This window comes from Pipra filicauda, unplaced genomic scaffold (genome assembly GCF_003945595.2).
Source record: "Pipra filicauda isolate LSUMZ 115617 unplaced genomic scaffold, ASM394559v2 scaffold3_size10097308_pilon, whole genome shotgun sequence".
Taxonomy (NCBI): Eukaryota; Metazoa; Chordata; class Aves; order Passeriformes; family Pipridae; genus Pipra; species Pipra filicauda.
In genome coordinates this window covers 2,536,472-2,548,955 of record NW_024104532.1, presented here as the reverse complement: position 1 = coordinate 2,548,955, position 12,484 = coordinate 2,536,472, and the positions used below count along the sequence as shown (strand labels likewise).

Sequence of the window (12,484 nt, the reverse complement as noted above, 5' to 3'; positions counted from 1 at the left end):
ACTTGCCTTTTTACTTTATCAGATTTTACCCTGAAATTCCAGAACTTCCAGGCAATGCACTTGCCTACACACCTAATTTATGCAAGGTTTTTGAGAGCCTGTTTTCGGTTCCTCACAGCAGACTACAAACAGGAAGAAGAGGTGGGAGAAAAGGGGTAAATGTGACCACCAAGAAGCTGCAGCCAGTCAACAAATGTTCAGTGGGGACGTGGCTGGCTGTGGGCTGCAGGCTTTAGGCCTTGGTATTGTTTTCTACAGCAAGATATGTGGGGGGACAAAAGGCAACTTTAACACAGACCCTGAGGACAAAAATAGAGTTGGTCTTATTGACACTTGCCTTAACACACCAAGGATTTAAAGAAAGGCAGCTTTAGAAACAAACATACACGGCAATCACATAAAAGTTTTAAGTTTAATCCTGTGAGATAAAGGTCAAGGTATTGCTGCAAACAGCTCCAACAAATGTTTGCCTGGGAAGCTTAGCCCAAGGGTATTACTACTACAAGACAAGAGTTTACATTAAAATAAAAGGAGAACTAGAACAAAATCATAGTTTGCCTTCCACTGCGTTGACAGCCAGTGCTTCTAAGAAAGGCACTATCTGCAGCACTGGCACAGGGAGAAGCAGGTTGGAGAAGCATGAGTGTGTCTGTACAGCTCCAAGGATTTGGAGCTGTACATGCTGGGCTGGGCATGCAGGAATCCGAGCCTCTGGAAAGCCTGAGAACATTCCAGCTGCCATGTATGACCATGAGCAGTGCCGCTGAGCAGCTGCCTCGCATCACCCCTTTTACTCCTCTGGGAGAAGCTATTCCTCAGCAAACAACATGTGGCAAGGACAGAAAGGCAACATAAAGACCAGGTAGCTGCACAGTGTATGTGAAACAAAGAAAAAGCATGTAACTGCACCACCTAGACCACCCTGAAAGACTCAGTACCTTTAGACGCAGAGATGTTTGCTGGGTTAGCGGCATGGCAGGTCATGCAGATATGCAGGGAGCAGCGGAAGCCCTTGTTCTGCATGACTGTGGGTGGATATTTTTGTATGCAGGCTTCGTGGTAATACTTCCCACAGAGGGGCAGCAGGCACCGCTTCACATCCTCCCCACAGCTCTTGCACACAAAGCAGGTGTGGACACCTGGAGAAAGAGAACACACCGGTCACATAGGAAGGCTAAATGAGGACCTGATGTGTCCAGCAGGCTGCGTGATAGCACAGCACAACTTCCCAGCCTGGCTGCACCCATCCCAGAGCACAGCTCTCTACACCAGGTTAGTTTTGCCCGCAGCTGCATCAAAACTCCAAATTGAAAAAAATATTATTATAGCTGGGACTTCAGGCCAGGGAAAAAAGAAGAAAATCATAAAATTAACAACCCTACTCTGACATTTCCAGCCCGCATCAGACTCACCCTCCCCACCAGCCATCTCTCCCTAGTCTCAGATAAGAATTTCCCTCTCTCTTTCCCACCACATACTGGACATTCACTTCTTTGCACCCTACGTGTCTGAATCAACAGTAAGACCAGTTAATATTTGAAGCCATTGTTAGTGACTTCAAAAAGAGAGTAGGTTTAGATTAGATATTTGGAACAAATTCTTGGTTGTAAGGGTGGTGGGGCACTCACCGGGGAGCGGGTTGCCCAGAGAAGCTGTGGCTGCCCCATCCCTGGAAGTGTTCAAGGTTAGGTTGGACAGGCCTTGGAGCAACCTGGTCTAGTGGAAGGTGTGTCTGCTCATGGCACAGAGCGGAACTGGATGATCTTTAAGGTCCCTTCCAACCCAAACCATTCTATGATTTTAATTAGAAAGTCATTATCAGACAGCAAACCAATAATCTGAGGACTGAGAGCTAGTTAACAGCCCTGCTGTTGGAACAGCCCTCCAGCCAAGGAATAACCAGGTAAGCTGGCAGAAAGCACCCTGAAACTGCACACACACAGAAGCTGCCATACCTGTGGAACACTCATTGCAGATGAATTTGCCCTTTGGCATCTCGGAGAGCCCAAGGCACTGCAGGTGGAAAGCACCACAGCACTGTGCCTCACACAGCAACAACTCCCCTGGCTTCTCGCAGATCTGTGGGGAAAGAAACACAGCTCTGAGCAACCTCCTTCCCAGACAACAACCATCCACATGCTGGCCAGAGCTGTGGACTCCTGTGGAAAAATGCTACATTTTCTTTGTGTCAGTAAAGTCAGGTGATTTGTACATCCCCACTGCCATTTGCCTTCCAGTCCCTGATACCACCCATCAGTTAAAATGAATCCTGCACTGGTCACATCTCATTAACACCTGTGAAGCTCAGTAGGAGGAAAGGCTACTGCAGAGGAAAGGCTCAAAACAGCACAAAAACTTGACTAATTCTACAACAAGCACCTTGAGGCTCCCTGGGCTTACCTGGGGCACCAGTGTGTCTCAGAACTTACACAAAAACACTTTACAGTGGCAAAGTGATTTCTTCAAGAACGCTACCTGACACACGTTCTCCTTGAGAGCTGCTCCTCCTCCACGCTCCCCCTGTATCTTTTTGGACGAAGGCACTCCATGGTCATTCTCTGACCCCTCTTCATTACCCTCTTTTGGGCTTGCAGCTGTCCCATGAATCGACGTCTCCCCCTTTAACCAGAAAACCAGAGTCAGGGCTGTCAGTAGCTGACCTGGAAACTATAAATTCAGCCATAGGCACGTAATAGGTTTGGCAATTGGTCTCTGTGTGTTACCCACCCTGGAAAGAACATGCCCTATACAGTTCCACCAAAAGACTTATAAAAAAGGAAAGGGATCTGAGTATATTAGGTGATTAAAAAATACACACTCAATTATCTTCCTGTGCATAACCCCTCTCTTAGCAAGCAGTCATTCATGCCCTGAATGGAAACAAATCAGGTAGGCTGAAATAGTGAGAAGCATTCCAATTTCTACTTGTACTGGAAACACAAATGAAAAACCTCAATCTTCATAGCAGCTGCCACTCACTAAATGAACTATACTTTTCCCCACACTCATCTCAGCATGTCCTAACCCATGTAAAATACAGGCATGAAGCTATTCAAAGCCTGGTGTGAACTCAATGATCCTTGTGGGTCCCTTCCAACTCAACTCATTCTGTGAATCAAAAAGGGAGCAGCACAGCAGGGCACCTACACCCCACCCTGCCTGGGGTGCAGAGTCTCCCACAAGCATCTGTCCTGAGCAAGTGTCACAGCACTGCCGGTAACATCTACTGGTGGAAGAGCATCCTGTGGGACAACGGATTTCAAATTATAAAGGCCCAATTGCACCCTTATGGGCCAAGTCAGGGATCCTGCCACAAGGCTTCCCAAGGTATCTGACATGCCCATGGGACCTGCCCAAGCACTTTAGAGGCCAAGTCAGGGATCATGCCACAAGGCTTCCCAAGGTATCTGACATGCCCATGGGACCTGCCCAAGCACTTTAGAGTTAGAGGGAAGGAGAGCAGCAGGTATCTTAGCGACACTTGTTTCTACCACAAGATACTGTTGGCCTGGAGCTACACACGGCAGCATTGGCACAGATTTTGTCAGGACAGTCAACTAAGACCTAGGAAACACCATCCTGCCAACTTTGAGCCCTCTCAGGTATAGTCTAGGGAAAAACACTTCACTGGTCTCACCAGCCCCAGCTGCCACTCCAGAGTGGGTACAACTTAAGAGCCATAAATTCTCCACCAAAGTGATGCCTTCAGCTAAGTGCTTTGAGCAAAAACATTTTAAGGACTCTGCCATTTTTTAACATCCTGGCTCACTGCAACTAGCTGAGTGAGACCAGTGCATAGATGTCAGTTCCTTCTTGGGTCACTAAGCTGTACCCAGTGTACACACAGACACAAACTGTACACTTGAGAGACCTTGTAAGGAATTCAAGCTGCTGGCAGAGGCAGCAGACATCACTCCCACACCTCCAGGCCTGCTTGGTGCAGAGTGTCCAGCAAACGATCACAAGAGGGAGCTTTGCACCACTTTCTGTATAGGAAAGTCTGAGTTGTGGTGCTACTAAAGCTTGTAAGCTGAACTGAATGCCTTTTGAAAACATTTAAGTCAGGGCAAAGCAAGGACATAAAGATCTTCTAAAGTTTAAAGCTGGAAGAACCTGGAGCTGGTATTTTGTTCTAACAATGCTTCCTTTGCCTGGTATTGTTGTCTTTCTTCCCCGTTCCCTGAATGGAGCAGTATGATTTTATTTGGGGACATTTTAAAGCCATGTGAGTTCTGTGAAGCAATGAGGGTATATTAATGCACACAATACAAAGATGAATGGTATAAATTGCCTTTATTGAGCACAAAAAAAAAAAAGCAGCAAAGTCCCAGCTATAAACTACTGCCAGTCCAACACACCTTACAGAGTACAGCCTCGCTATCAGCACAGTCTTGTTGGAAGGCTGGTAGCGATGCAGCCTGTGGGAATACTGATAAGGAGCACATAAGCTGCTGCCACCCTACCACACAGCCCTGGCAGAGGGAGAGGAAAGGTCTCTACAGCATTGGCAAAAAGACCATCTAAGAACATAACAGCCATCTTTGCCTCTATATGCATCTTCTCCAGGTTAAGTGCTACAATACTTCTCCTCCTGCAGCTGTATTTCTGCTAGGAATTATGCAGTCTGCTGCACGGTAGCTCTCTGGCCCAAACACTTGCTTTGGCTCCTGGAATGCTTCAGGAGCAGCACTGGTGACCATTACTCCAAGGACAGCTTACAGCACAGGTCCTCCTATTCTCAGCACCTCAGAAGAGGTGCTTCCTCTTCTGCTCAGCCCAGCAGTGATCTCAGGCTTTCATAGGTCACAGAATCTCATAATATACTGAGTTGGAAGGGACCCACAAGGATCATCAAGTCCAACTCTTAGCCCTGCACAGGACCATCCCCAAGAGTCACACCCTGGGTCACTGTAATGGAGAACAAGTGCAGGGTTAATCAGCTACTGGTATGGGCAAACAATGTCAGCTTTTAGCTTCTGCTTGTGCTGGGGCCCTAGAGTTACAGACACAGTGAGCTCAGCCCCTCTCATGGTCACTGAGGTCCCTGTCAGGAGGGGCAGGGTGCTGGTAAACAAGAACCACGTATCATGCAGTCAGTGGCATCAGCTTCCTACTGTAGCTAAGGCTTCAAGGTAGTGTTTTGGAAGCAGGGGGACATACTCAGATTGGCTAGAGGCAGAGGTACGTGGGATTTAGAACTGGTTTGTCTTTCCATCCTTCTGGTAGCTTTCTCCCCGGGCTAAAGGACCATGGAGTTCCATGGCTGCAGGACTCCTTGGTTTGAACCCTGATGAACATGTTTCATGTGTTAATGAAATGGGACACTAAAATGGATCGAGGAGTCCTAGAACATTAATCAGCAGCTCCCTCTCTGGATTTGAAAGCATTTGCTAGTAGCAATGTTACTTAACAACTAGGCTCACACTGCCCAGGGTGGCACAGCATGTTCTAGCCCTGCTCTGTCAGCCTAAACACATCCAATTCAGTTCTGAAAACAGCTGGTCAATCCGCACATTCCACATGCCATGATCTCAGCCTTATTATAACACTGCTCCCAGAACTGCATAGGGAAGGGAACATCAGAGCAAGGCAGGATGGGCAAAGCCCATCCTTTGTGAACAGAGAGAAGGGGATCTCCGCTCACGGCCATCACTCAAAAGACCTGTCTGTCACTGTTCCCCCTCCTTCCTCTGCCCAGCATGAGCACTGCAACACTACAAATCTACATACCTCCTGCAGAAAGAAGGGCTCATCCCTGGTCTTCTTCCAGAGCTATCCCTGCTCCTGTGTCTGGCACATCCCCAAAAGCATGGCCTGTTCTTTGGCACAGCCTGACCTTGGCTTAGAACCTTGACAACCATTTCAGCAGCATTTTCCATCCCCTTTTCTCAGTCTCTTACTGCCCTGATGTTGTAAATTTGCACTCCTGGCTCCACGGACAGTCAAGGACAGAGAAACCTGCTTAGCTCAGCCTAGACTGACAAGCTTTCCTCTGCCCTCTTTTCCTTGGCAGGCAGCTGGGTTCCAGGCTTCACTGCTGTATCATCAGATCATCTATTTCTTCTAGCACCATTGAGCTCAAAGTGGAGTTCCTTGCCTGGTGTGTGCAAAGTCACCGAGGGACCAGCACGGTCCCAATTCCACCTGGAAGCACAACTGCAAGTCCACAGCACCCCAGTACTCACCAGAACCCATGTACTCATCTAAGCCAAGGGATGAACACACTCACCACAGCAGCTCAAGAGACACAATCACACAGAAACAGATGCTGGCAAAGGTGCCAAGCACTGACATTTCTGTTTGGCATGGTTCACACCGTAATTAACTTCAAGTACTCAACACAGTTGTCTAAGGCTGGAGGCAGTTAAAACTGGGCTTCCTCTGCAGTGAGTGGTGGGTGCAGGATTCTGACCCATGGCCTAGATCTTTGCTGCTCTGAACAGCCCCTCTTTTCACAGAGAATTTGCTGCCTCAGAGCCAGGCCAGTCTCTTAGTGGGGACTTAAGTACAGACAGTGTTAACTGTTCTCCCCAGCATTGGCAAAGGTATTTGTACAGGCTGCTTTGAAACACGATGTCAGATGAGTACACTTCAGAAAGAGCACTAACACCAGTACAGGAAGGCCTCAATGGTCCAAGGGTATAACCCTAAATTATCAACCTCATCAGAAATGACCTTTCCAGAAAGCAGTACAGTGGCTGGAACTGTTAAAAGTGGTGTGAGGTTTGTGCTCTCCTGGATACTGTGTAACAACAACAAATATAACAATATATATCTATAACTGGCTCCTAAAATACATACTGACTATCCTGCCTGCTGCTGAACCTGGGCCACTGGAAGTGGGAGGCGATAGCGAGAGGCCCAGAGGTGTCCTGCCTGTCCCAGGAAGTCTTGCTTTCCCTACATTTGGTGATACCTGGCTCATTCCTAAAAGGCAAAATGTGTTTGTCAGAGAGATTTGTACGTTGACCCTGCTGGGATGCAGTAGGAGGTTGCCCCAATTATCCCTTTCTGCTGGATGGCAGAACACAATCAGAGGCTCTTGTGAGCAGTCAACAGTTCCCCCCCAGCCCTCTCAAGGAGGTTCTTGGCTCACCCTGGTGTGCAGGTGCAAGCACACCAGGAGCTGAAAACCAGTCTAGTGCTTGTGCTTCATACTGGTGCAAGGGCAAGATTCCCACCACCACCACCAGAGAAGACCTTTCACCGCAGTTTGATTTTCTGAGGTGCAAAGCAAGATGCCAGGCAAAACCTGGTTCCATCCATTCAGAATGACACCTCCCCCGGAGAATTAGCTGAGTAGCAGTTTAAAAACAGAGCCCAAGTTAAGCACTGATCACAAAATAGCTACTAAATCAAGGTGGTATCTTCAGCCATAAAACTGCATCAGTGGGACAAACTTCCAGTTTGGCCAGACAGCCAAGGATGCCCTGGTCTAGGCTCTGCAAAGTGCCCTGGGAAGTATAGACAGGACATAGGGACAACAGCATGTAGGAAGACCTTATAAGTACCTCAGAATGTGGGGTCTCCCCCAGCCCCTCCTCATTTTTCTCCTTCTTGGAATGGACTGCAGCAGTGGTATGGCGCTGTCTCTTCCGCTTCCGCTGTTTCTCCAAGAGCTTTTCAGAAGCTAGGATGAACCAGAGAGACCATTCAAAGAAAATGCAGAAATAATTTCCTTGCTACAGGTGACACCAGCAAGTTCTACCCTCTTTCTGAGAGCTCCAGGCTGGGTTCTATATTCTTTGAGGGACTAAGGACTGGGGCAATACCAGCCTCTAGGTACTCTGTCTTCTGCCCTGCAGCTTTCAGAGGAAACCTAGTTCTTACTGGTTTAAGATCATTTTGCTGGGCTGCAGAACGACATCACTGTGCTGAGACAGCCCACCTAGCACAAAATAAGAAATGGTACCAACACAAAGCTTACGCTGCTAATCAAATGTTCATTACTACCTCCTCCTGCACTGCAATAGAAACCTTCTCATGCTGATACTGATGGGATTCAAAGGCAGGAGGGAAAGGAGTAGCTGTCCACAGGACAGGGAGCCACTGCTGGGCCTGGTCACACCATGTCATCAGGCAAAAGACAGCATGTTGCTACAGGACCTGTGCTGACAAGCTCCCTTCAAACACGCAGACTATCAATGAGAAGTGAACAGCTTCTCACGGAAACATGAATACACTTCTCCACTTTCCAAAGGGAAATCAAAACCATAACTATACTGGAGATAAACAGTCTCAGTACTTCTTCTTATCTGCTAATGACCAAGTCCTTACACACACACACACACACACACACACACACAAACACGTAGTGCCACAGGCAGTGATCCAAATCTCACCAACAGCCTGTCCCACCATCCCTGCCTTCACTTACCTTCTCCCAGGTCCTGAAAGTGGGCTGGTGAGTAGAGCTCAGAGCTGTCGCTCTCTGAAGGGCCAGTACCCTACAAACACACAGGAGAGTCAAGTCACCAGATGCAGAACAGAGGTGTGCACTCCTCAGCCACGCAGCCTTCACGAACGACTGCAACATGTAACTTACAGTTCAGGTCATGAATTCATTCATCAGTCATTAGGGATTTTACAAGAAAACATTTGTTTTATGTGTGTGATAGATCCCACATGTAAAGGTCAGTCTCTGGGCTCAGAGAAATGCTGAGTCAGCTGCTCTGTCTTGTGCTCACCAGCATCATCCACTGTTTTCAGAGCTCTCCCAAAAAGGCTGCAAACCCCTGTAAGGTGCTGGGAAGAGAGACTCTCTAGCTTTACACTTTTACAGTCTAAGACTGGAATATACCAACCTCTGCATTACTGCAATTGTGATAACTGTACTAAAACTGTGCCACTCAAAAAAAAAAAAGAAAGAAGTGTTATTACTTAACCTTAGAACTGTGGCAACAAGTCTTGTGTGCATACACCATATGAAATAAATACAAGTTGCTTTTTTTCAAATTCTATCACTGAATATTGAGTATTTAGTGAGGAAAGAACATCATTTTCTTTAAAAATCTGAATCAAGCACTGTATCCTACACATGATTCAACTCAAGCCTCCATCCTGCTACAAGCTTTGTATTTATGCTTGTACATCAGCTCACTTGGGAAGGAAACACTGCTCAGAGGGAATCTGATGGAAAAAAGGACAAAGCCTTAGGTTCAAGCTCAAGCCACGCTGCAACATGACAGAAAGCCTCTGCGCAAGAACAATTCTGCTCACACATTCCCAGCCAGCAACCAGATGACTCCTTTTCCATAAAAATCAATCAAGAAAGGAGATTTTACAGCCAAAACTACCCTGGTGGGGAGGGGTGAGGAACAGTAGATTTCCTCATCATAACACAGCAAGCAGCACCTTTGGGAAGGGTGGACCTTTGCTCCTGGACCTCAGCCAAGAGAAAACCACATCCCATTGCACTGTGGCTCTTTCAAGCTGTCTAGGCTTGTTTTCTATCCAGTTTTCAAAAGAGCTGGAAGGAAAGTACCTTCTTTTGGGGAGTCCACTCCTCCTTCTTTGGCATAAAGGCAGTGTCCAAATCATTGGATTCCAAGAGCTTTTTAGTGGGCTTCCTTTGACGTTTGCCTTCAAAGTTTCCTGCAATGAAATCCTTCACATCAGATAAATGAGGGTTTTCTCCTCTTCAATCAGATTAAGATCATTAAGTAAATATCAGCCAACAGTTCAAAACAATTTGCTTCAGCCTGTCTTTGGGATCATAAGCTTCTTGGGCAGAGATGCCAATTACCAGTTTCCGTACAACTTCAACAAAAATGGACCTCAGTCTGACATGACCTTCAGGCTCACCTCAATATGTAATACAAAAATCCACCCACAGAAGCGAGACTGTGAACTCACTGCCAGAAGGTAACACACCCTGGCAGCTCAATTCAGATAGTAATTTCCCAAACCCTTTGATCTGACATAAGCCAGTCCTACCACTAACACAGCCCTGCCTCCACTCCCACGCCCCTCAGGCCAACATTCATGCTACTGTAATAGACAGGCTGAAGATCACAATCCTGGTTAAAACTACTTGAGAAGAGACACCCAAAAAAACCCTAGGTGTAACCTGCACAATTTCATACTGAAACTTGACATTTCTGTATGACATCCACAAGACCCCAAAGGCAATCCCTCTTCTCTCACACAAGACAGGTTAAGCGACCTCCCAGCGACCATAACCCCTGTTTGTTTGGTTTAATTTTTTTTGACCGCAGGCCCTTTAGGACAGAACAGTGTTCCTTTCAATTTAGCACAGCCAGAACACCAGGGCTCTAACCCTGGGCATGTGTTCGGATGCACATACTGCAGAGTAGACCCCGAGACTGACAGTGTTGGAAGGGGAAAAGGCCTATTAGACCACACTCGCTGTGTGTACGTTGCGCCTTACTGGAAACCAAGGCCCTGACTTGCTGCTCACACAAGTCTGACAATTTCTACAGATGTTTAAAGCCTGTAAGGAAGAAGTTTTTCCAGGGGGAATTTTTTGTGACTGCTCCTTGAGCTTACTAGGAGAGCAAAAGGTCACCCCACGTGCAAAGCAGATTAGACTTTGCCTGTCAACCTCAGCACAGCAACGTTCATCCAAAGGGTTTTAACAGCAGCAAGAGACCTTCATGCTAAAGGAATGCCACTGTTTGGAAGCACAGATGGCAAGGACTCAGTGAAGGAGTTGTGGCTCTATCCATTTGGACAAAGGTGCATTCTGTGCCAGGACCTACAGATGACTATCACACACCACAGAAAGCCAACAGTACCAGCTCACTGGGTACCCCTGCACCTGCCCTCTCTCTCCCTTCTCAGCACCAGAAAGTCAGAGAATGAAGCAAAGCAAGAACAAACAGACTGACAGCCACTGACCCAAGCATCATTTTCCACTGAACTTGTGACACTTTCACTTATGAAAGCAGAATCACACAACCTTCCACTCACCTGATTTCAGGAATCCCTCTTCTGCATCTGGAGAAGCAGAAACTTCAGAAGCATCTGAGGCAGACAGCACCACCAGGTCTGGAATATCTGAAGGTCCTTCTGGAACTTGATTATTGTGATCAGTGGAGTGGGATCCTAGTTCTGAGAAGGAACACTCTGCTTCAAGGATGGGAGGGGATTCTTTGGTTGAAGATGGAGTTGAAACCAAAGAACTCGGCCCCCGCTGGGTATCTCTGTCAGGACTGCATTGTGTAGGAAGACCTCCTTCAAATTCAGACCTCACCACAGAATTCACCTGGCGTGGTGAAACATGTTGGTGAAAACATTCATCCTGCATGGCACTGCACACAGCAAGAACACTCAGCCACCAATAACATAAACACACACAGACCAGAGCCCCAAAGCAATAACCACGAAGAGTACGTTGGCCTTCACCCACCTTTTGCAATTGCTCCTGGTTTTTCTTTGATTTTTTCTTGGGTGCAAACAAGTGATCATATTCTTCTGCATATTCCAGAAGCCGTTTACTTGGCTTTCTAAGGCGCTTCCTCTCTGAATGTGCTAAGAAAAAGGAAAGCAGCTTCAAGACTGTGTTTCTGAGACTATCACAAGGCAAAACTCTCCTCATGATCTGTGGATAATAGTTGTTCCTGCCTTCTCTTCCAGAGGGTCCATGTGGGAAGAGCCAATACTTTTTTCTCTTTGAAACAGCCTTAAAATTTTTAAGCTTTTTATTTTCCACAATCCTGACAGGGCAGGTAGGGTTTTTAAGGACCCAAGAGACTTCAAGCAGTTCAGGTTAAGAAATCAAAAAACAGACTGAGGGGCTCCTGAAATTTCACCCAACATCTTCCTACAAACTACATCTAACCTTTTTGCAGTACTTCTACCAAAACCAAAGACCATCAGCAACTCAAACGCTTTTGCTGTTTATCCAAAATCCTTTGGTTTCAGTGCAGGAGCACAGGAAAACACTGTTTTCCCTTAATGCAGTTCACTCACTGGTATCACTAGTAACACTTAAGCTTAACTCCTTCCCTTCCTCTCCTCCCTGGCATTTTTTCATATACTACAAATTCCCCATCTGCTACTGCAAGCCCATTTGTTGCTTTATTTATTTCCCAATGAGATCAGGGAGCCAGTGAGCTCTTCAGGGCTCACGTCTTTTGTGTTTGCACAACATGGTACCACCACAGAGGAACAGGTATTTCCTCAACACCCCAATGCATGGCAAGTTCCTAAAAAAAGAGCCCTGACACTCTACACCATCTCTACTCAACAAGCTGCAAAAGCAAGATTTATGTTTTCTTCCTTTCCAGAATTGCTCTGACTTTTCTCCTTTTTTTAGCTTTCAAAATCACTAAATAATTCTGCCCAAAGATTTCTCCTATTCATGAAAACATCTGTGGTCTCCTGGAAATTTAGGAACAAACAGTAAATATTCTCTTTGCCTCTTTTAATTTGTAGGAGATGGCATTTTCTTCTTTAAAACGGAAGCATTTAAAACAAAGCATTCCAGTGCAACGCTTCAGAACAGGGATGTTGGACAAGA

General features: G+C 46.6%; 1 protein-coding gene across 5 annotated transcripts in view; it reads right to left on the bottom strand.

Moving 5' to 3' along the window:
• The window catches only part of NSD1 (nuclear receptor binding SET domain protein 1), a 63,151-nt gene that overhangs the window by 22,813 nt on the left and 27,854 nt on the right, over window positions 1-12,484 (bottom strand). For all 5 annotated transcript variants that reach the window (XM_039385235.1, XM_039385233.1, XM_039385234.1 and 2 more), the window contains 8 exons: window positions 11,372-11,493; window positions 10,933-11,227; window positions 9,485-9,594; window positions 8,378-8,447; window positions 7,512-7,630; window positions 2,476-2,619; window positions 1,956-2,079; window positions 939-1,139 (listed from right to left, as the gene is read on the bottom strand). In XM_039385235.1, the coding sequence (XP_039241169.1) occupies window positions 939-1,139; window positions 1,956-2,079; window positions 2,476-2,619; window positions 7,512-7,630; window positions 8,378-8,447; window positions 9,485-9,594; window positions 10,933-11,227; window positions 11,372-11,493 (1,185 nt within the window). The remainder of the gene's footprint in view (window positions 1-938; window positions 1,140-1,955; window positions 2,080-2,475; window positions 2,620-7,511; window positions 7,631-8,377; window positions 8,448-9,484; window positions 9,595-10,932; window positions 11,228-11,371; window positions 11,494-12,484) is intronic.